Genomic DNA, 25,267 nt, shown 5'->3' with positions numbered 1-25,267 from the left:
TTCAACCGTCACGTGAAAAAAACATGAACACACTTTGTCCAAATCAATCTGTTTGTATGAACTTACCAAGATGGGATGTCAAAGAGCAATTTCACAATAAACTATAAACACACAGTATAAATTGCTGTTAGATTTAGCAAGGCTACTCCGAATATCTCTGTTCACTAGTAAATAGTAATCGTATCTATTTGAGTAGAATCAGATGCGAGTATTCTATGTCACATTTAGCCTACAATTTTTACTATCCGTCTCGCTATCTCATTTTTTGAACGAGACGAATTAAGTAGTTTGTATCACGTTGTAGGTTAAGATTGTAACAATTATATTTTTGTAGCATAATATCTATGGTTGCAACGTGGTAACGAACAATCCTGTGCCCTCATAATCTTTGACATTGGGGTTCATTTTCAGAGCAGTGTTTAAAGACTACAAGAATGTGACAGTGACACCCTTCTTCCTACTTCCAAAACGCTTCCGCTGTCATCTTAAAGAAACACACCGCCTCTCATCAAGCATCATCATTATTTGATTTGATATTATTGGAGTGGATCGGGGTGATAAAGTTGGTATTGTGATAGGCTGGGGTGGATTAGAATGACCCTGATTCGCTGTTGTCTCTGAACCCTTTCTGGTACGTAACAAAGGCTCAGCGGTGACTGTCACTTGTGTTCTACCAGCTGCGACACTCGGTGCTCGATTGCTTTCGACTGTAAGGACCATGGCGGATACATGGGATAATGTTACAATTCCTGAGTTCAACTCCCTTCTTCAAATGGATCCCTACCTCAAACAGTACGAAAAGGACTTCAGGAGGAGGTAAAAAAAGCCTTTTTCAGTGCTAAAATGCTGCACAGCTCACAGTTCAAGCTCGTCGCCGTACCGTGCACAACCGTCAGGCTCGAGCTGGTATACATGTCTATTCGTAAAAACACCAGATAGATACATATTTGTTCAAATCCTACAGTCGCCTTCTGGTACATTCATTGAGTGACATTTGAGAGAACCGCAGCATAGCGGTCGTATGAAAGCTTGCTGTGCCCAGAAACCCGGGCTAACCGGTTTGCTAACGGTATGGTGTTCGTTCGCCTGTCATCCTTACTACAATACCAAATATTCTCCTCGACGTGGTCATACTATTATATTGTTACAATTACAAAGCAATACTATAGTCATGTTAGCTATGTCTCTAACCATTCCCCTTTGGTGCCAGTGGCCGGCCAGTAGTAAACTAGCTACCACACTCTTTCACCATCCATCCCTCCTTCCTCAGCTTTGACAGCTCATTTGTTCCAGTCAGCCAGGTGGTTCCGCCCAGTGTATGACTGAACACGCCAGCATGGTTGAGGAGGCAGGCACCCTACTTCTCTGTGTGTGTGTGTGTGTGTGTGTCAGAGCATTATTATTAGCTACATTTCAGAGCCTAAAACCATGTGGTTCTGGCTAGTAGATACATTGTAACACTTCTGCTGCTGGCCTGTGACGTTCTTCATCAGATGCAACATTGTAGCATCACTATAGCTGTATATAACTGTGGTCATAACCATTGACTGACTATATAGGTGACAACGTTAAGATGTTTCTCTCCATGATGTTTCCAGATACAATCCACTAGTCAAATGTTATGAATCATAATGTAACAATTGTTTTATTTCACTAACATCAATCACTGTCTTCTACTGCATTACTTAATGTATCAGAAGTATAGGGACTTTTATACTGAACACAAACACATATAAACACAATTTCAACATACCCAGTTTAATAGAATCACAAGGCATCATCATCATAGTGTGAATTCTCTGGGTGCTGTGTTTAGGCTAGTCTCTGTAGCAGACTCTGGGTAGACTACAGTCTCTGTAGCAGACTCTGGGTAGACTACAGTCTCTGTAGCAGACTCTGGGTGCTGTGTTTAGGCTAGTCTACAGACCTCTGTGTGCTGTATTTAGGCTAGTCTCTGTAGCAGACTGGGTGCTGTGTGTAGGCTAGACTCTGTAGCAGACTCTGGGTGCTGTGTGTAGGCTAGTCTCTGTAGCAGACTCTGGGTGCAGGCTAGTCTCTGTAGCAGACTCTGGGTGCTGTGTGTAGGCTAGTCTCTGTAGCAGACTCTGGGTGCAGGCTAGTCTCTGTAGCAGACTCTGGGTGCTGTGTGTAGGCTAGTCTCTGTAGCAGACTCTGGGTGCTGTGTGTAGGCTAGTCTCTGTAGCAGACTGGGTGCTGTGTGTAGGCTAGTCCCTGTGGCAGACTTTGGGTGCTGTATGAAGGCTAGTCTCTGTAGCAGACTATGGGTGTTGTGTGTAGGCTAGTCTCTGTAGCAGACTGGGTGCTGTGTGTAGGCTAGTCCCTGTGGCAGACTTTGGGTGCTGTATGTAGGCTAGTCTCTAGCAGACTCTGGGTGCTGTGTGTAGGCTAGTCTCTGTAGCAGACTGGGTGCTGTGTGTAGGCTAGTCCCTGTAGCAGACTCTGGGTGCTGTATGTAGGCTAGTCTCTGTAGCAGACTCTGGGTGCTGTGTATAGGCTAGTCCCTGTAGCAGACTCTGGGTGCTGTATGTAGGCTAGTCTCTGTAGCAGACTCTGGGTGCTGTATGTAGGCTAGTCTCTGTAGCAGACTCTGGGTGCTGTATGTAGGCTAGTCTCTGTAGCAGACTCTGGGTGCTGTATGTAGGCTAGTCTCTGTAGCAGACTCTGGGTGCTGTATGTAGGCTAGTCTCTGTAGCAGACTCTGGGTGCTGTATCTAGGCTAGTCTCTGTAGCAGACTCTGGGTGCTGTATGTAGGCTAGTCTCTGTAGCAGACTCTGGGTGCTGTATGTAGGCTAGTCTCTGTAGCAGACTCTGGGTGCTGTATGTAGGCTAGTCTCTGTAGCAGACTCTGGGTGCTGTATCTAGGCTAGTCTCTGTAGCAGACTCTGGGTGCTGTATGTAGGCTAGTCTCTGTAGCAGACTCTGGGTGCTGTATGTAGGCTAGTCTCTGTAGCAGACTCTGGGTGCTGTATGTAGGCTAGTCTCTGTAGCAGACTCTGGGTGCTGTATGTAGGCTAGTCTCTGTAGCAGACTCTGGGTGCTGTATTTAGGCTAGTCTCTGTAGCAGACTCTGGGTGCTGTATGTAGGCTAGTCTCTGTAGCAGACTCTGGGTGCTGTATGTAGGCTAGTCTCTGTAGCAGACTCTGGGTGCTGTATGTAGGCTAGTCTCTGTAGCAGACTCTGGGTGCTGTATGTAGGCTAGTCTCTGTAGCAGACTCTGGGTGCTGTATGTAGGCTAGTCTCTGTAGCAGACTCTGGGTGCTGTATGTAGGCTAGTCTCTGTAGCAGACTCTGGGTGCTGTATGTAGGCTAGTCTCTGTAGCAGACTCTGGGTGCTGTATGTAGGCTAGTCTACAGACCTCTGGGTGCTGTGTTTAGGCTAGTCTACAGACCTACTGACAGTACAGTGGCCTACTCGTACCATGTGAGTCATTCAGACAGATCCAAATGGGCCCTGATCACTGTGTAGGGAATAATTGACCATTTGTGTGTAGAGTAGAAGTAGTTAACTATAGTGAAGCATCCTTTTTATTCTGTAGTATTTTAGTACTGTGGAGTCACTGCAATGTTGTTGATCCATCCTCTGTTTTCGGCTATTCAACTTTGTGCCATCACCAATGGCCTCGCGGTGACTTTCCTGAGCTGTTTCCTTCCTGTCTTTCAGTTCAGAAGGACGACTGCATCTTTGATGTGTCTGGGTAGTTTAATCATTCATCCACAGCCTAATTATTTGCTAAAAGAGAAATTCAATGTCTGATTTGTCATCGTTCCCCGTTTACCAATCCCTGCCCTTCTTCTTTGTGAGGCTTTTTGAAAAGCTCCTGGTCTTTGTAGTTTAATCTGTGCTTGAAATTCCGATACTTGACTCGGGGACCTTACAGATGTTGTATATATTTGATTTATTTTTACCTTTTATTTCACTAGGCAAGTCCGTTAAGAACACATCCTTATTTGCGGGACAGAGGAAGGGGGGTAGTCATTCAAAAAAAATCATGTCAAAGAAAGTTCAAGGTGGTGTGAACTTCCTATAGGCACTGTACCTTTTTAAGACTATTTTGAGATCACAGGCCTACTGGTTGGCTACACTGTGAATAAAACATGCTGATATCTTATCCAAGCAGAAAACAACGTCGTCTGTAGTCTACCCAGAAAACAACGGTTCTGTGTAATTTAGCCCCTGTCCCCTGGGTGCTGGAATAGGCAGTGAACCTGGGACTTACACATTTTACACTGCTGTTTAATTAACTCCTGGTTCAGATACAGACAGTGCAATTTGTGACTGAATGCCATTCGTGTCTCTCCAGGGTGGTCACTAATAGTTAATTACAGCTACATTACTGTAGCATTTTTTTTTTAGCTTACCTTAGGTTATAGTAGTCATCCATACTGTAGTTAAATGCCCACATCTTTAAAACATTATTTTGTAGCTTACCTTAGGTTATAGTAGTCATCCATACTGTAGTTAAATGCCCACATCTTTAAAACATTATTTTGTAGCTTACCTTAGGTTATAGTAGTCATCCATACTGTAGTTAAATGCCCACATCTTTAAAACATTATTTTGTAGCTTACCTTAGGTTATAGTAGTCATCCATACTGTAGTTAAATGCCCACATCTTTAAAACATTATTTTGTAGCTTACCTTAGGTTATAGTAGTCATCCATACTGTAGTTAAATGCCCACATCTTTAAAACATTATTTTGTAGCTTACCTTAGGTTATAGTAGTCATCCATACTGTAGTTAAATGCCCACATCTTTAAAACATTATTTTGTAGCTTACCTTAGGCTATAGTAGTAGTCCATACTGTAGCTATGTAGTTAAATGCCCACATCTTTAAAACATTATTTTGTAGCTTAACTTAGGCTATAGTAGTAGTCCATACTGTAGTTAAATACACACATTTTTAAAACATTTTTTTTTTTTATAGGGTACTTGTCTAAAACAGATACACTTGAACATATTGTGTATTGGCTGACAGTGTTTGTGGTTCAAATGGCACCCTATTCTCTCTTCCTACATGGTGCACTGTAGCCCAACAAGGGTTCATAGTGCAATATAGTGTAAGTGGATTCTGAGTCTCTTATATTTTGTTCGTATGTAGACTTTGTCTGTATAGAGAGCCACTTTAAACAATGCTACTTAATATAATGTTTACATACCCTACATTGTTATTCTACATTTGATTTGATTATATTCTGTTTATTGTGGCATCACTGTTTTCACCAAATCATATTCCTGTACACAGGTTTATTTGGTGAAATATCGCTGCTTCCTTCTGACTAGGGAGCCGTCTGGGCCAGCGACAGAGTCTCATGTGTTGGACAGAGTAACTGATGTGAACTCATTTCTGTTCACGAGGTTCCTTTTGTGGTGAATGGCCCTGCGCCGACCTTCTCTTGACAGGTCTGGTTGTCTTAGGTAAACAGAACAACAGGGTTCTACAGTCAACAGACGGAGGTGACCGACTCCCTTTCAGGTCGTTACTGGGCTGCTGATGGTTTTTCAGTCTGGTTGTTGTGACTTTTTATTTTTAAAGAGACAGTGGTCATCACTAGGCGGCTTCCACCCGGTTACGTAACCCTGCACCTTAGAGGTTGCTGCCCCATATACACCACAGTTCAAAAGTTTGTGGTCACTTAGTAATGTCCTTGTTTTTGAAAGAAAAGCAAAAAAAAAAATTCTTCTCTTCATTAAAATAACATACAACTGATAAGAAATACAGTGTAGACATTGTTAATGTTGTAAATGACTATTGTAGCTGGAAACGGCTTGACTAATTATTTTTTACGTTTGGCTCATTCAGTTCACCAATCCGTTCGGCCTTTAGTATCCTTTAATTAGCATTGAAAAGCCATTCCATTCTTTCTTAGCGAATTATAAATCTCTCCCGGTCTTCTGAATCAAGCTTGTGACGTCTTTACAGTAGCCTCAGTTTCATACTGTATTGTCTTTGCAGTAGCCTCAGTTTCATACTGTGTTGTCTTTGCAGTAGCCTCAGTTTCATACTGTGTTGTCTAAGCAGTAGCCTCAGTTTCATACTGTGTTGTCTAAGCAGTAGCCTCAGTTTCATACTGTGTTGTCTAAGCAGTAGCCTCAGTTTCATACTGTATTGTCTTTGCAGTAGCCTCAGTTTCATACTGTATTGTCTTTGCAGTAGCCTCAGTTTCATACTGTATTGTCTTTGCAGTAGCCTCAGTTTCATACTGTATTGTCTTTGCAGTAGCCTCAGTTTCATACTGTGTTGTCTAAGCAGTAGCCTCAGTTTCATACTGTGTTGTCTAAGCAGTAGCCTCAGTTTCATACTGTGTTGTCTAAGCAGTAGCCTCAGTTTCATACTGTATTGTCTTTGCAGTAGCCTCAGTTTCATACTGTATTGTCTTTGCAGTAGCCTCAGTTTCATACTGTATTGTCTTTGCAGTAGCCTCAGTTTCATACTGTATTGTCTTTGCAGTAGCCTCAGTTTCATACTGTGTTGTCTAAGCAGTAGCCTCAGTTTCATACTGTGTTGTCTAAGCAGTAGCCTCAGTTTCATACTGTGTTGTCTAAGCATTAGCCTCAGTTTCATACTGTGTTGTCTAAGCAGTAGCCTCAGTTTCATACTGTACTGTCTAAGCAGTAGAATATGCTTCTGAGGGGCAGCTAGCCTGAAAACACAGTCAAAGATTTTCAGTTTGCAGGCAGACACTGGAACACATTTGAGTCATTTTAGCGAGTTGCAGCTGTCCAGACAGGAAATGACAAGTGCCTGGATTAAGGACCTGCGTCGCTTCCTGTGTGCGGTAGGGTCGTACTCTACGGATGTCGTAGGGCATGAACCTGCAGGATCGAGTCACCGCTTTGATGTTTGCAGGACGACAGGGGTGTTGTCCAGGGTTACGCCAAGATGCTTTGATGTTTGCAGGACGACAGGGGTGTTGTCCAGGGCTACGCCAAGATGCTTTGATGTTTGCAGGACGACAGGGGTGTTGTCCAGGGCTACGCCAAGATGCTTTGATGTTTGCAGGACGACAGGGGTGTTGTCCAGGGTTACGCCAAGATGCTTTGATGTTTGCAGGACGACAGGGGTGTCGTCCAGGGTTACGCCAAGATGCTTTGATGTTTGCAGGACGACAGGGGTGTTGTCCAGGGTTACGCCAAGATGCTTTGATGTTTGCAGGACGACAGGGGTGTTGTCCAGGGTTACGCCAAGATGCTTTGATGTTTGCAGGACGACAGGGGTGTTGTCCAGGGTTACGCCAAGATGCTTTGATGTTTGCAGGACGACAGGGGTGTTGTCCAGGGTTACGCCAAGAAGCTTTGATGTTTGCAGGACGACAGGGGTGTTGTCCAGGGTTACGCCAAGATGCTTTGATGTTTGCAGGACGACAGGGGTGTTGTCCAGGGTTACGCCAAGATGCTTTGATGTTTGCAGGACGACAGGGGTGTTGTCCAGGGTTACGCCAAGATGCTTTGATGTTTGCAGGACGACAGGGGTGTTGTCCAGGGTTACGCCAAGAAGCTTTGATGTTTGCAGGACGACAGGGGTGTTGTCCAGGGCTACGCCAAGATGCTTTGATGTTTGCAGGACGACAGGGGTGTCGTCCAGGGTTACGCCAAGATGCTTTGATGTTTGCAGGACGACAGGGGTTTTGTCCAGGGTTACGCCAAGATGCTTTGATGTTTGCAGGACGACAGGGGTGTTGTCCAGGGTTACGCCAAGATGCTTTGATGTTTGCAGGACGACAGGGGTGTTGTCCAGGGTTACGCCAAGATGCTTTGCACACTGGGAGTCACTCTGTCACGTTTTATGAGTGACAAAGTGAGGGCTTTGTCATCGGCATTCTGCTGCGTTTTTCTCTGTCCCTAGACGTGTCTCTGCCTGTCGAGCAGGATGACAAACTATTTTACATATAGAGGCAGGCATGGCGGGAGCTGGGTTGCGTCCCAAATGACTCACTGTTCCCTATATAGTGCACTTCTTTTGACTAGGGCCCCATAGGGCAGTGCACTATATCGAGAATAGGTTGCCGTTTGGAACGCACACCTACAGGCGCTGCTGCAGGGGGCAGGTTAAACCTTGATCAGCCCCAAGTGTGCTGCCGGAGGCCCTCGTAGGACTAAAACTAACACTGTGTCAGCCTCCTGTGTGCTGCTGGAGGCCCTCGAAGGACTAACGCAAAAACACAGGCATGGAAATCAACAGCCTTCGCTTGGCGTTGCTACAGCCAGGAGGGAGCTTGCTACTTTGGTGGATCAGTGATAGGAATTCAGACACCCCAGTATACAGACCTGTAGGGAGAGGGAGAGAGGGGGGGGAGGGGAGGAGAGAGAGGGGTATACAGACCTGTAGGGACGATGTGTGTGTATATATATATATATATACACACACACACACACACAAACACAAACACACACAGACCTGTAGGGACCAGAGAAAGAGGGGTATACAGACCTGTAGGGACCACATTTGCTGGTTTTGTTATGAGCTTGTTATCATCTTTCATAGTTGAAGACATTTTTCTGTTGCTGCAACATTGAGTTTTTTTTTTAATAAAGTAAAATCAATAGTGAGAAGATGGATTGTAGAGATGGTTGTTGTCTGATTTGAACATGCTAGTAGTTGTAGAGCTCCTCTTTGCTAGCCTGAAGGTCACCGACCAAACCCTCCACACTACCATGTTAATGAATCAGGTTGAAGCTGGCATCAATCAGGCTTTCTGACTACTAATGTAATACAGGACTACTAATGTAATACAGGACTACTAATGTAATACAGGACTACTAATATAATACAGGACTAGTAATATAATACAGGACTAGTAATATAATACAGGACTACTAATGTAATACATAATGTAATACAGGACTAGTAATGTAATACAGGACTAGTAATGTAATACAGGACTACTAATGTAATACAGGACTACTAATGTAATACAGGACTACTAATGTAATACAGGACTACTAATGTAATACAGGACTACTAATGTAATACAGGACTACTAATGTAATACAAAAGGGTAATACAGGACTACTAAATACAGGACTACTAATGTAATACAGGACTAATGTAATACAGGACTACTAATGTAATACAGGACTACTAATGTAATACAGGACTACTAATGTAATACATAATGTAATACATAATGTAATACAGGACTACTAATGTAATACAGGACTACTAATGTAATACAGGACTAGTAATGTAATACAGGACTAGTAATGTAATACATAATGTAATACATAATGTAATACAGGACTAGTAATGTAATACAGGACTAGTAATGTAATACAGGACTACTAATGTAATACAGGACTACTAATGTAATACAGGACTAATAATGTAATACAGGACTAGTAATGTAATACAGGACTACTAATGTAATACAGGACTAGTAATGTAATACAGGACTAATAATGTAATACAGGACTAGTAATGTAATACAGGACTAGTAATGTAATACAGGACTAGTAATGTAATACAGGACTAGTAATGTAATACGTAATGTAATACAGGACTAGTAATGTAATACGTAATGTAATACAGGACTAGTAATGTAATACATAATGTAATACAGGACTAGTAATGTAATACAGGACTACGAATGTAATACAGGACTACGAATGTAATACAGGACTACGAATGTAATACAGGACTACGAATGTAATACAGGACTACGAATGTAATACAGGACTACGAATGTAATACAGGACTACGAATGTAATACATCATGTAATACAGGACTACTAATGTAATACAGGACTAGTAATGTAATACAGGACTAGTAATGTAATACAGGACTAGTAATGTAATACAGGACTAGTAATGTAATACAGGACTAGTAATGTAATACAGGACTAGTAATGTAATACAGGACTAGTAATGTAATACAGGACTAGTAATGTAATACAGGACTAGTAATGTAATACAGGACTAGTAATGTAATACAGGGCAGGAGGAGGGCATGACTAGGAACTGAAGGAGGAGGGCATGACTAGGAACTGAAGGAGGAGGGCATGACTAGGAACTGAAGGAGGAGGGCATGACTAGGAACTGACCCTTTTATCTGTGGATTAGTTGTCCTCTAGAGTAGAGGACCTTGTGCATTTTTTTAGGTAAAATAACCCAATGTTTTATATCCCAGGACAAATGACCTAGCAACAGCAAACTAGCTAGCTAAATTGCCATAAATGTTTAATGCTTTTCGACCTGTCCCTAAATTTAGTATAGTTGGTTCAGAGTTAGTTTTGATATTTCAACCTGCGTGTCCTGATCGCGTCTGGTGTGGACGTTGAAAATCAGCATGTGTGCGATGACGTCTAGTCAGCATGTTATGCTGCAATCTGAGTAGGAAGTTGTCACATCATCCTGACTGTTATGGTGTGTGTCCCCCCCCCCCCCTCTCGCTTTCAACATTCAAATCTCAAGCTGCTTTGTTGGCATGAAAAACATGGCGTCAATATTGCCAAAGCAACAATGTGTACAAGAGAAGCTGGTTACTGCTTACTATGCAGGATATGGAAGGAAGGAGAAGCTGGTTACTGCTTACTATGTAGGATATGGAAGGAAGGAGAAGCTGGTTACTGCTTACTATGCAGGATATGGAAGGAAGGAGAAGCTGGTTACTGCTTACTATGTAGGATATGGAAGGAAGGAGAAGCTGGTTACTGCTTACTATGTAGGATATGGAAGGAAGGAGAAGCTGGTTACTGCTTACTATGTAGGATATGGAAGGAAGGAGAAGCTGGTTACTGCTTACTATGCAGGATATGGAAGGAAGTAGAAGCTGGTTACTGCTTACTATGTAGGATATGGAAGGAAGGAGAAGCTGGTTACTGCTTACTATGCAGGATATGGAAGGAAGGAGAAGCTGGTTACTGCTTACTATGCAGGATCTGGAAGGAAGGAGAAGCTGGTTACTGCTTACTATGCAGGATCTGGAAGGAAGGAGAAGCTGGTTACTGCTTACTATGCAGGATATGGAAGGAAGGAGAAGCTGGTTACTGCTTACTATGCAGGATATGGAAGGAAGGAGAAGCTGGTTACTGCTTACTATGCAGGATATGGAAGGAAGGAGAAGCTGGTTACTGCTTACTATGCAGGATATGGAAGGAAAGAGAAGCTGGTTACTGCTTACTATGCAGGATATGGAAGGAAGGAGAAGCTGGTTACTGCTTACTATGCAGGATATGGAAGGAAAGAGAAGATGGTTACTGCTTACTATGCAGGATATGGAAGGAAGGAGAAGCTGGTTACTGCTTACTATGCAGGATATGGAAGGAAGGAGAAGCTGGTTACTGCTTACTATGCAGGATATGGAAGGAAAGAGAAGCTGGTTACTGCTTACTATGCAGGATATGGAAGGAAGGAGAAGCTGGTTACTGCTTACTATGCAGGATATGGAAGGAAGGAGAAGCTGGTTACTGCTTACTATGCAGGATATGGAAGGAAGGAGAAGCTGGTTACTGCTTATATGCAGGATATGGAAGGAAGGAGAAGCTGGTTACTGCTTACTATGCAGGATATGGAAGGAAGGAGAAGCTGGTTACTGCTTACTATGCAGGATATGGAAGGAAGGAGAAGCTGGTTACTGCTTACTATGCAGGACATGGAAGGAAGGATAAGCTGGTTACTGCTTACTATGTAGGATATGGAAGGAAGGAGAAGCTGGTTACTGCTTACTATGTAGGATATGGAAGGAAGGAGAAGCTGGTTACTGCTTACTATGCAGGATATGGAAGGAAGGAGAAGCTGGTTACTGCTTACTATGCAGGATATGGAAGGAAGGAGAAGCTGGTTACTGCTTACTATGCAGGATATGGAAGGAAGGAGAAGCTGGTTACTGCTTACTATGCAGGATATGGAAGGAAGGAGAAGCTGGTTACTGCTTACTATGCAGGATATGGAAGGAAGGAGAAGCTGGTTACTGCTTACTATGCAGGATCTGGAAGGAAGGAGAAGCTGGTTACTGCTTACTATGCAGGATATGGAAGGAAGGAGAAGCTGGTTACTGCTTACTATGCAGGATATGGAAGGAAGGAGAAGCTGTTGCTCCTTCACCCAGGAATATCTGTAGTTTTTCCTCTTTGTTTAATAAGTAAAAATGTTGAATAAATGTAGTAAAATCTCTTGGTGAGGAATATTTCTCACATTAAAGGAGAAAGTGCATCTCTGTTTCTACCTCCCCTGTCGTGCAGTGACCACGTACACTCTCCTCTTTGGGTAGCCATGTCTTTTTATGTCTGCCGGTTTCTATTGCCAATTGGTCACTCAGCCTGTACTTGGTAAGGATCTGTCTCTGCTTCGTATCTCTGACAGAGTAGAGATAATCAGCCAATTCATATTTTCTGTTCAGAGCCAGATAGCAATTTAGTCGGCTTTGGGATTTTGTTTCGTTTTTCCAATGTTGTAAATTTGAGTCCTTTTGATTGTTATTGATTTTGTTTATTTGAATTTTTTTTTTAGTCTTTTTTGAATCAGTGCTGGTGTCAGCTTGGTTGGTTAGGTCCAATACTAGCTTACTGAGAGGGCTTGTTTCTGGGCTCGGCTCTTGGGTTTGAAGTGTTTTAAATTGGAGACTTGAATTTAGGTGTAGCCAAAATTGTAATGATCTTTTTTTGGTTTGTTCTTTCATTACCACTGGAAAACAGCATAGTTCTGCCCGACTTGCATTAGTTGGTGTATTTCTTTAGACTTCTAGAATGTTCCAACATAGTTCTGCATGTACGGCTTTAATTGGATGTTTCTCCCACATTTTAATGTCCAGTGTATTGATTGGCCCCCAAACCTCACTTCTGTAAAGAGCTATTGGAACCAAATCATCAACATATAGCAGGTATTTTACCTCCGTGTCACATAGTGTGAGTCCTGGGGCTGGAAGAATGGTCCAACATGTCTGCTAATTCATTTAAATGTTGAAAAGGTTTGGACTCAAACTTCAGCCTTGTCTTTACACTTCAACGCTGGGAAAGTAGTTGTTATTCCACACTTGTTTTCTGTGTTCATAAATTTGATTGAGTCCACTTTGGAAAATCTGAAGAATGCCCCTTCGTGCCAAACAGAATCAAATGCTTTATAAAAGGCAATAAAGCAAGCAAAGATTTTGCCCTCTTTTTTTTGTGTGTGTATATGGTCAGTACTGTGATGTACCATTCAAAATGATTAAATTGTTCCACATGTCACAGAACTGATTCTGGTCAATTGCGTTTTCCAATTTCATCAAGTGTCTTATTGGTAAACTCAGCAAAAAAAGGAATGTCCCTTTTTCAGGACCTTGTCTTTCAAAGATAATTCGTAAAAATCCAAATAACTTCACAGATCTTCATTGTAAAGGGTTTAAATACGGTTTCCCATTAAATAATTAATGATCATGCACCTGTGGAACGATCATTAAGACACGAACAGCTTACAGATGGCAGGCAATTAAGGTCACAGTTATGGAAATGTAGGACACTAAAGAGGCCTTTCTACTGACTCCTGCCCAGGGTCCCTGCTCATCTGTGTGAATGTGCCTTAGGCTTCCTGCAAGGAGGCATGAGGATAGCATATGTGGCCAGGGCAATGAATTGCAATGTCCGTACTGTGAGATGCCTAAAATGGCGCTATAGGGAGACAGGACGGACAGCTGATCGTCCTCGCAGTGGGAGACCACGTGTAACAACATCTGTTCAGGATCGGTACATCTGAACATCACACCTGTGGTATAGGTACAGAATGGCAACAACAACTGCCCGAGTTACACCAGGAACGCACAATCCCTCCATCAGTGCTCAGACTGTCCGCAATAGGCTGAAAGAGGTTGGACTGAGGGCTTGTAGGCCTGTTGTAAGGCAGGTCCTCACCAGACACCACCGGCAACAACATTGCCTTTGGGCACAAACCCACCGTCCCGTCGCTGGACCAGAGAGGACTGGAAAAAAGTGCTCTTCACTGACGAGTCATGGTTTTGTCTCACAAGGGGTGATGGTCAGATTCGTGTTTATCGTCAAAGGAATGAGCTTTACACCGAGGACTGTACTCTGGAGCAGGATCGATTTGGAGGTGGAGGGTCCGTCATGGTCTGGGGCGGTGTGTCACAGCATCATCGGACTGAGCTTGCTGTCATTGCAGGCAATCTCAACGCTGTGCGTTACAGGGAAGACATCCTCCTCCACAATGCCACCAGCCATACTGCTCATTCTGTGCGTGATTTCCTGCAAGACAGGAATGTCAGTGTTCTGCCATGGCCAGCGAAGAGCCTGGATCTCAATCCCATAGAGAACGTCTGGGACCTGTTGGATCGGAGGGTGAGGGCTAGAGCTATTGGACGACCCCCCCCCCCACACACACCTTGGAACAAGGTCCCTTGGTGGAAGAGTGGGGTAACATCTCACAGCAGCAACTGGCAAATCTGGTGCAGTTCATGAGGAGGAGATGCACTGCAGTACTTAATGCAGCTGGTGGCCACACCAGATACTGAATGTTACTTTTGACCCCCCCCCCTTTGTTCAGGGACACATTATTCAATTTCTGTTAGTCACATGTCTGTGGAACTTGTTCAGGTTATGTCTCAGTTGTTGAATCTTATGTTCATACAAATATTTACACATGTTAAGTTTGCTGAAAATAAACGCAGTTGACAATGAGAGGACATTTATTTTCTTTTTTTGCTGAGTTTGTAATTCAATTTCTTGTGTTTTCATTGTGTTTCTACTGTTTCAGAATATTCACAGTGTCGCTCTGGGTTGTTCTGCTGCTTCTGTTTTTGATGTTTTCTAATGGTTTTAAATATTATCAAACCATTTTTCACAAACATTCAGTTTTTTGTTTCTTTGGTTTTCTCAAATTTGCTTTTGATTCTGTTTTTTGGAATATGCAATTTTTATGTTTTTGACACCTTTATTGTTTTGTTCTTGTGAGTTATTGAAGACCTGTACAGAGTTCATTTAATTTCAGTTCAATGAATTTGTCTGCGCTGTTTGGAGCCCATCTGTACGATTGGTTCATGTTGTAGAGATTATTGGGCAGTTTTTTTTACCTGAGTATTGCTGGTAAATTTCAGAAGCACGTTAATCTGACTGGTGTCTGTAGTCTGACAGTGAATTCACTAATGTAGGAGGGGTCTATGTCACTGATGGCATAATTGACTAGGCTTGTCCCAAGTGCTGAGCAGGAAGTAAACCGACCTAAAAAGACCCCTCTGAGTCTACCATTAGGCATGTACAGGCCCAAGGCTCGACAGAGATGCACTAACTCCTTCCCATTTTTTGTTCAGTATTTGGCCAGGACTGTTTCTATTATTGATAATAGGGCTACTATACAAGGAGGGGTGTCCAAATATGTGGTGGTTACCTCCCGCATCAGTGTAGTCCGGCTCAGAACCTGTTCTTGCATTGAAATCTCCACAAAGAAGCACTTTACCCTCTGTCTGAAATCGTCAAAAAACTGATCCTCATAATATGATGAATCTGAAGGAGGAGCATAAACTGCACATATGTAAACATCATTGTCACAATAGATTATACATGTTTTAGCCAAATGTGGTTTTGTATCAGCAATAGATGCTCTGCTCTACTCCCTGAACTTTCTCTTCTTTTAGTTTCTAGACAGTGTTGTCCTTGCTGGGTCACAGAGGCTGTTGGGGCCTGCTTTTCTCCATCGCCCTCCTTTTACTTTCTCCTCAGCTTCTGAAACACATCCTCAAAAAAGCCCAGAGGCTTGAATCATTGCCTTGTATCAATACAGTACTGTATAAATTGACTGTTTGATATGTGTTGCTCTGGTCAGCTTCTTTAAAGAAAAATGCTGATCTGTCATCCTTGGCTGATGCCTCTCTTTCTTTGTTTTTGAGAAAGGGAAATAGTTGCAAATAACCATTTTCCATATGTGTCCTCGTTTGGTATTAAATAGTTAATTTGTTTTTGCAACTTGTAAGATCTGCAAAGATGTGTTCATGGTCCCATCATTCAACTTTTCTTTTAGCTTTCTGTTGTGCAAACAATTTCCATTGTAATGCTGGTGTTGGCTACAATGTCGCAATAGAAGCCTACCTTTTTCCAAAACAATGTTTCTTGTATTAGTGTCTTCAGAGAACGGTTTGATTTCATGTCCTGTCGATCTATTGTGTTGTTAACTAGCTATTTTTTTGTTAGCTTTTGTTTTAGGAGAAGTAATGTTTATTTGTTTTCTTTTTCCTTTGTTTAATGAGGCAAGTCAGTTAATTAAGAACAAATTCTTGTTTTCAATGATGCCCTAGGAACAGTGGGTTAAACTGCCTTGTTCAGGGGGCAGAACGACAGATTTTCACCTTGCTTAGCAACTGGTAAACATTCCAGCTAGCTAAAATAGCTGCACAATTTTATAAGATAAATATATTTTTAAAAAATTCACAAGCCTTCATGTGTTGATTGTTTTGTCTTCCATTCAGTCTTGCAGCTTTCTTTTTGTTTTTCCCAATCTACTTCACACCATTTATATTTCAATATTTGTAGGCGCAATTTTTTTTTTCAGCAGCTGCTACTCAATTTGGAACTCTGGAACCTTCTCTCGCTCTGTGTCGTCTCTGTCCTCTCTCAAGCTGCTTTCTTGGCATAAAAAAAACATTAGCATTTTTAATATTGCCAAAGCAACAATTTGTACAATATACATTGTAATAAAATAATGAAGAATAATGCAAAATGGATGTAAACACAGAGAGAGAGAGAGAGGACAGAGATGACACCTTGAGAGAGAGAGGACAGAGATCACACCTTGAGAGAGAGAGAGAGCGAGGACACAGATCACACCTTGAGAGAGAGGACACAGATCACACCTTGAGAGAGAGAGGACACAGATCACACCTTGAGAGAGAGAGGACACAGATCACACCTTGAGAGAGAGAGGACACAGATCACACCTTGAGAGAGGACAGAGATGACACCTTGAGAGAGGACAGAGATCACACCTTGAGAGAGAGAGAGAGCGAGGACACAGATCACACCTTGAGAGAGAGGACACAGATCACACCTTGAGAGAGAGAGGACACAGATCACACCTTGAGAGAGAGAGGACACAGATCACACCTTGAGAGAGAGAGGACACAGATCACACCTTGAGAGAGAGAGGACACAGATCACACCTTGAGAGCGAGAGGACACAGATCACACCTTGAGAGAGAGAGGACACAGATCACACCTAGAGAGAGAGAGAGAGAGAGGACACAGATCACACCTAGAGAGAGAGAGAGAGGACACAGATCACACCTAGAGAGAGAGAGAGAGGACACAGATCACACCTAGAGAGAGGACACAGAGATCACACCTTGAGAGAGAGAGAAGAGAAACAGAGGACAGTCAGAGGCTGGCCTAATTGTATTACTCGTTATTACTAATAAGCAGGTGAGGGGAAGTTTAGATTTTGTGTTAGCAGCAAGTTTAGGGAAATCAGATGTCTTTTAGTATACGTCCCAAATAGCACCCTATTTCTTATTTAGTGGGACTCTGGTCAAACGTAGTGCACTATATATGGAATAGGGTGTGGTTTGGAATGGAACCTTGAAGTCACCTTGAATGTGATTGTGATGCGTGGTCTGATCTTGATGGTTATGTCCCAATTGGGGCACTATTCCTTACATTAGTGCACTACTTTTGACAGAACCTTATTCCTTACATAGTGCACTACTTTTGACCAGGGCCCATAGGGCATGTTCAGGGCTCTGCCCTAAAGTAGCGCACTGTATAGGTAATAGGGTGCAATTTGAGACACACACACACACACACACACACACACTGTCTTCTCTCTCATCTCTTGTCTAATCATACCAGCAGGGCCAGAAGAAGAGGTTCTAGATTAGCAGGACTATAGAAACACACCCAGCCAGCCAGACTATCCCCCCCAGCACTTAGTTTGTTCTAATCATAACCATGACTATTAATGCAGAGCCAGGAGCCATCCTTAACTGAATCCTCCTCACCTCTCCTCATCTCCTTGTCCTCCTGAAAGGCTCTCCACAGGGCTGCCAGAACATGTATTCTGAAATGGTGACACCGCAGGTATGGGAGCACTAAGCTGTTATCCATTTGAGTTGCAGAGTGGAGAGAGACAGAGAGTGGAGAGAGACAGAGAGTGGAGAGAGACAGAGAGTGGAGAGAGACAGAGAGTGGAGAGAGACAGAGAGTGGAGAGAGACAGAGAGTGGAGAGAGACAGAGAGTGGAGAGAGACAGAGATTGGAGAGAGACAGAGAGTGGAGAGAGACAGAGAGTCGGGGAGGAAGGGATGAGAGAGCATGCAGAGGAAAAAAGAGGAGAGTGTTTTTCATCCAGCTGGCTAGGACCATCTGATCCTGCAGGGGACAATCTGATCCTGCAGGGGACAATCTGATCCTGCAGGGGACAATCTGATCCTGCAGGAAAAATCTGATCCTGAAGGGGACCATCTGATCCTGCAGGGGACCATCTGATCCTGCAGAGGACAATCTGATCCTGCAGGGGACAATCTGATCCTGCAGGGGACAATCTGATCCTGCAGGGGACCATCTGATCTGGACAGCAGCTGGCTAGGATACTCTCCTCTCTGTAGACTATAGGGAATCCTGCAGGGAGAATCTGATCCGGACAGCAGCTGGAAAGGAGGAACTAACATGATAAATGATGATGATGAAGAAGTTGGTTTATTTTCTGACACTGGAGAGTATAAACTAATGGTTTAGCTGGTCTGCCACAACATAGTGACATGGTGATGTCATGTAGGACTATTTAACTACAGTGGCTTGTGAAAGTATTCACCCCCTTGGCATTTTTCCTATTTTGTTGCCTTACAACCTGGAATAATTAAAATTAATTAAAATAATTAAAACAGATTTCTGTGGGGGGGGGGGTTTGTATCATCATTTGATTTACACAACATGCTTACCACTTTTTGAAGATGCAAGTGTTTTTTTTATTGTGAAACGAATAAGACCAAAAAACAGAATAGTTAGGCACGCTCAAGTTGTTCACTCTCCCAATGTCAATACTTTGTAGAGCCACCTTTTACAGCAATTACAGCTGCAAGTCTCTTGGGTTAAGTCTCTATAAGCTTGGCACATCAAGCCACTGGGATTTTTGCCCATTCTTCAAGGCAAAACTGCCCCAGTTCCTTCAAGTTGGATGGATTCCGCTGGTGTACAGATTGCTGTCATACCACAGATTCTCAATTGGATTGAGATCTGGGCTTTGACTAGGCCGTTCCAAGATATTTAAAGGTTTCCCCTTAAACCACTCAAGTGTTACTTTAGCAGTATGCTTAGGGTCATTGTCCTGCTGGAAGGTGAACCTCTGTCCCAGTCTCACATCTCTGGAAGACTGAAACAGATTTCCCTCAAGTATTTCCCTGTATTTAGTGCCACCCATCATTCCTTCAATTCTGACCAGTTTCCCAGTCCTTGCCGATGAAGAACATCCCCACGGTATGATGCTGCCACCGCCATGCTTCACTGTGGGGATGATATTCTCTGGGTGATGAGGTGTTGGGTTTGCGCCAGACATAGCATTTTCCTTGATAGCCAAAAAGCTACATTTTAGTCTCATCTGACCAGAGTACCTTCTTTCATATGTTTGGGAGTCTCCCACATGCCTTTTGGTGAACACCAAATGTGTTTACTTATTTTTTTCTTTAAGCAATGGCATTTTTCTGGTCACTCTTCCATTAAGCCCAGCTCTGTGGAGTGTATGGCTTAAAGTGGTCCTATGGACAGATACTCCAATCTCCGTTGTGGAGCTTTGCAGCTCCTTCAGGGTTATCTTTGGTCTCTTTTGTTGCCTCTGATCAATGCCCTCCTTACCTGGTCTGTGAGTTTTGGTGGGCGGCCCTCACTTGGCAGGTTTGTTGTGGTGCCATGTTCTTTCCATGTTTTAAATAATGGATTTAATTGGTGCACTGTGGGGAAAAAAACGTTTTTGATATTTCTTTGTAACCCAATCCCGATCTGTACTTCTCCACATCTTTGTCCCTGACCTGTTTGGAGAGCTCCTTGGTCTTCATAGGGCCACTTTCTTGGTGGTGTCCCCTGCTTAGTGGTGTTGCAGACTCTGGGGCCTTTCAGAACGTGTGTGTGTGTATACTGAGATCAGGTGACATTAGATTGCACACAGGTGAACTTTATTTAACTATTTATGTGACATCTGAAGGTAATTGATTGCCCCAGATTAGAGGTTGACCGATTTTAATCTGAATGGCAGATTTTATTTAGGGCCGATTTTTAAGGTTTTCATAACAATCAGAAATTTGTATTTTTGGACACAGATTATTATATTTTTAACACCTTTATTTGATCTTTTAACTACTTAAATATATTATTTACCTTGTCAGCTTGGGCATTCAATCTTGAAAAATGAGTGAAATAGTCTTAATTTATTACATGGGAATATTGAAGACTCATGTTAAAAGGAACTACCAGCTTTCATATGTTCTCATGTTCTGAGCAAGGAACTTAAACGTTAGCTTTCTTACATGGCACATATTGCACTTTTACTTTCTTCTCCAACACTTAGTTTTTGCATTATTTAAACCAAATTGAACATGTTTCATTATTTATTTGAGGCTAAATGGATTTTATTGATGTATTATATTAAGTTAAGTGTTCATTCAGTATTGTTGTAATTGTCATTATTCCAAATGCATTAAAAAAATTGTCAGACCAATCGGCCGATTTAATCGGTATCGGCTTTTTTTTGGCCCTCCTATAATTGTTATCGGTATCAGCGTTGAAAAATCATACTCAGTCGACCTCCACACCAGATCTTACTTAGGTACTTCATAGTAAAGGGGGGAATAGATATGCACACCACTTTTCAGTTTTGTATTTTTTTTTTGATACAAGTAATTTTTTTCACTTCACCAATTTGGACTATTTTGTGTATGTCCATTACATGTAATCCAAATAAAAATCTATTTAAATTACAGATTATTATTATTATTATTATTATTGTAATGCAACAAAAATAGGAAAAACACCAAGGGGGTGAATTCTTTCGCAAGGCACTGTAGTGACATGGTGTCCTGGTGACATGGTGTCCTGGTAATGTAGTGACATGGTGTCCTGGTGACATAGTGACATGGTGACATAGTGACATGGTGTCCTGGTAATGTAGTGACATAGTGACATGGTGACATGGTGACATGGTGACATGGTGACATAGTGACATGGTGTCCTGGTGACATAGTGACATAGTGACATGGTGACATGGTGTCCTAGTGACATAGTGACATAGTGACATGGTGTCCTGGTGACATAGTGACATAGTGACATGGTGACATAGTGACATGGTGTCCTAGTGACATTGTGTCCTGGTGACAGTGACATTGTGTCCTGGTGACATAGTGACATGGTGACATGGTGACATAGTGACATAGTGACATAGTGACATGGTGACATGGTGACATGGTGACATGGTGACATAGTGACATAGTGTCCTGGTGACATGGTGACATGGTGACATGGTGACATGGTGACATGGTGACATAGTGACATTGTGTCCTGGTGACATAGTGACATTGTGTCCTGGTGACATAGTGACATGGTGACATAGTGACATGGTGTCCTGGTGACATAGTGACATTGTGTCCTGGTGACATAGTGACATTGTGTCCTGGTGACATAGTGACATTGTGTCCTGGTGACATAGTGACATAGTGACATTGTGTCCTGGTGACATAGTGACATAGTGACATGGTGACATGGTGACATGGTGACATAGTGACATAGTGACATTGTGTCCTGGTGACATAGTGACATAGTGACATTGTGTCCTGGTGACATAGTGACATTGTGTCCTGGTGACATAGTGACATTGTGTCCTGGTGACATAGTGACATGGTGACATAGTGACATGGTGTCCTGGTGACATAGTGACATTGTGTCCTGGTGACATAGTGACATTGTGTCCTGGTGACATAGTGACATTGTGTCCTGGTGACATAGTGACATAGTGACATTGTGTCCTGGTGACATAGTGACATAGTGACATGGTGACATGGTGACATGGTGACATAGTGACATAGTGACATTGTGTCCTGGTGACATAGTGACATAGTGACATTGTGTCCTGGTGACATAGTGACATTGTGTCCTGGTGACATAGTGACATTGTGTCCTGGCGACATTGTGTCCTGGCGACATGGTGTCCTGGTGTCCTGGTGACATGGTGTCCTGGTGAGATGGTGACATGGTGTCCTGGTGTCCTGGTGACATGGTGTCCTGGTGAGATGGTGACATGGTGACCCCGTGCGGGAGAGGTTATAGGGACATATTCGGGTAGATATCGTTTGATTAAAAATAATATATTAATTCAAATTCATGTAAGAACATAACTGCCTTTACACAGTAACGGTGACTAAAATTAGGATCATTTTTGTGAGCATTGTCTATGGCTTACAGTATGTTGATGTGTGGCAGGTGTTAAAATATGAATGCTCTTTGCAAGACAGCCTATCCATCTTGTATTGATTTTGAATGCCCTCGAATGCGGTCCAAGGTAAAGCAAGAGGCTACTCAGATAGACCTACATTTTAGACTGTATACTATATATGGGGTTGATATTGCAACAACCACGTCCACATATAGCTCACCAACCTCTTGGCTATAGCATTTAATATTGTGTGTGTGTGTTACATTGACTGTGTTCTATGCCTACCTATAGCCTCCATTTAGGGCAGTCTACCCAGCTATAGGTAGCCTCCATTTAGGGCAGTCTACCCAGCTATAGGTAGCCTCCATTTAGGGCAGTCTACCCAGCTATAGCTAGCCTCCATTTAGGGCAGTCTACCCAGCTATAGGTAGGCTAGCCTCCATTTAGGGCAGTCTACCCAGCTATAGGTAGGCTAGCCAGCCTCCATTTAGGGCAGTCTACCCAGCTATAGGTAGCCTCCATTTAGGGCACTCTACCCAGCTATAGGTAGCCTCCATTTAGGGCAGTCTACCCAGCTATAGCTAGCCTCCATTTAGGGCAGTCTACCCAGCTATAGGTAGTCTCCATTTAGGGCAGTCTACCCAGCTATAGGTAGCCTCCATTTAGGGCAGTCTACCCAGCTATAGCTAGCCTCCATTTAGGGAAGTCTACCCAGCTATAGCTAGCCTCCATTTAGGGCAGTCTACCCAGCTATAGCTAGCCTCCATTTAGGGCAGTCTACCCAGCTATAGCTAGCCTCCATTTAGGGCAGTCTACCCAGCTATAGCTAGCCTCCATTTAGGGCAGTCTACCCAGCTATAGCTAGCCTCCATTTAGGGCAGTCTACCCAGCTATAGCTAGCCTCCATTTAGGGCAGTCTACCCAGCTATAGGTAGCCTAGCCTCCATTTAGGGCAGTCTACCCAGCTATAGGTAGCCTAGCCTCCATTTAGGGCAGTCTACCCAGCTATAGGTAGCCTAGCCTCCATTTAGGGCAGTCTACCCAGCTATAGGTAGCCTCCATTTAGGGCAGTCTACCCAGCTATAGCTAGCCTCCATTTAGGGCAGTCTACCCAGCTATAGCTAGCCTAGCCTCCATTTAGGGCAGTCTACCCAGCTATAGGTAGCCTCCATCTTAAATGGTACTTTACAAGCAAAGTATTTCTGTTCAGTGAGTCCTCCAGATCAGAGGCAGTAGGGATGATCAGGGATGTTCTCTGTTTAGTGAGTCCTCCAGATCAGAGGCAGTAGGGATGACCAGGGATGTTCTCTGTTTAGTGAGTCCTCCAGATCAGAGGCAGTAGGGATGACCAGGGATGTTCTCTGTTTAGTGAGTCCTCCAGATCAGAGGCAGTAGGGTTGACCAGGGATGTTCTCTGTTTAGTGAGTCCGTCAGATCAGAGGCAGTAGGGATGACCAGGGATGTTCTCTGTTTAGTGAGTCCTCCAGATCAGAGGCAGTAGGGATGACCAGGGATGTTCTCTGTTTAGTGAGTCCTCCAGATCAGAGGCAGTAGGGATGACCAGGGATGTTCTCTGTTTAGTGATTCCTCCAGATCAGAGGCAGTAGGGATGACCAGGGATGTTCTCTGTTTAGTGAGTCCGTCAGATCAGAGGCAGTAGGGATGACCAGGGATGTTCTCTGTTTAGTGAGTCCTCTAGATCAGAGGCAGTAGGGATGACCAGGGATGTTCTCTGTTTAGTGAGTCCTCTAGATCAGAGGCAGTAGGGATGACCAGGGATGTTCTCTGTTTAGTGAGTCCTCCAGATCAGAGGCAGTAGGGATGACCAGGGATGTTCTCTGTTTAGTGAGTCCTCCAGATCAGAGGCAGTAGGGATGACCAGGGATGTTCTCTGTTTAGTGAGTCCTCTAGATCAGAGGCAGTAGGGATGACCAGGGATGTTCTCTGTTTAGTGAGTCCTCTAGATCAGAGGCAGTAGAGATGACCAGGGATGTTCTCTTGATAAGTGTGTGAATTTGACTATTTTAGTGTTCCACTGGAATGCTGTCTCATGTTGACTCCAAAGTTTCCCACAGTTGTGTCAAGTTGGCTGGATGTCCTTTGGGTGGTGGAACCTTCTTGATACACACAGGAAACTGTTGAGAGTGAAAACCCAGCAGCGTTGCAGTTCTTGACACACTCAAACCAGTGCACCTGGCACCTACTACCATACCCTGTTCAACGACACTTTAATATGTTGTCTTGTCCATTCACCCTCTGAATGGAACAAACACAATCCATGTCTCTACTGTCCCAATACTTAAAAATCCTTCTTTAACCTGTCTCCTCCCCTTCACCTACACTGATTTTTAAGTGGATTTAACAAGTGACATCATCAATAAGGGATCATAGCTTTCACCTGGTCAGTCTGTCATGGAAAGAACAGGCATTCTTAATGTTTTGTACTTTCACAGCATATTGCATTACTTTTGACCAGAGCCCAATCCCATACAATGTGGGATGCAACCATAGACTGGTCAACACATCTCCTATAGTCTTGTGTCGCCTGAACACTGATCAACACATCTCCTATAGTCTTGTGAAGCCTGAACACTGATCAACACATCTCCGATAGTCTTGTGACGCCTGAACACTGGTCAACACCTCTCCTATAGCTTGTGACGCCTGAACACTGATCAACACATCTCCTATAGTCTTGTGACGCCTGAACACTGATCAACACATCTCCGATAGTCTTGTGACGCCTGAACACTGGTCAACACCTCTCCTATAGCTTGTGACGCCTGAACACTGATCAACACATCTCCTATAGTCTTGTGACGCCTGAACACTGATCAACACATCTCCGATAGTCTTGTGACGCCTGAACACTGGTCAACACCTCTCCTATAGCTTGTGACGCCTGAACACTGATCAA

General features: G+C 43.3%; 1 protein-coding gene across 1 annotated transcript in view; it reads left to right on the top strand.

Annotated features, from left to right (window-relative positions):
• Positions 1 to 303: 303 nt before the first annotated feature.
• The window catches only part of gbe1b (glucan (1,4-alpha-), branching enzyme 1b), a 275,869-nt gene continuing 250,905 nt past the window's right edge, over positions 304 to 25,267 (top strand). Inside the window, exon 1 of the mRNA XM_031791268.1 lies at positions 304 to 816. Coding sequence (XP_031647128.1) covers positions 719 to 816 — 98 coding nt within the window. The 5' untranslated portion in view covers positions 304 to 718. The remainder of the gene's footprint in view (positions 817 to 25,267) is intronic.

This window comes from Oncorhynchus kisutch, linkage group LG15 (genome assembly GCF_002021735.2).
Source record: "Oncorhynchus kisutch isolate 150728-3 linkage group LG15, Okis_V2, whole genome shotgun sequence".
Taxonomy (NCBI): Eukaryota; Metazoa; Chordata; class Actinopteri; order Salmoniformes; family Salmonidae; genus Oncorhynchus; species Oncorhynchus kisutch.
Note: the sequence above shows the minus strand (reverse complement) of the source record. Positions and strands in the feature narration are given on the sequence as shown.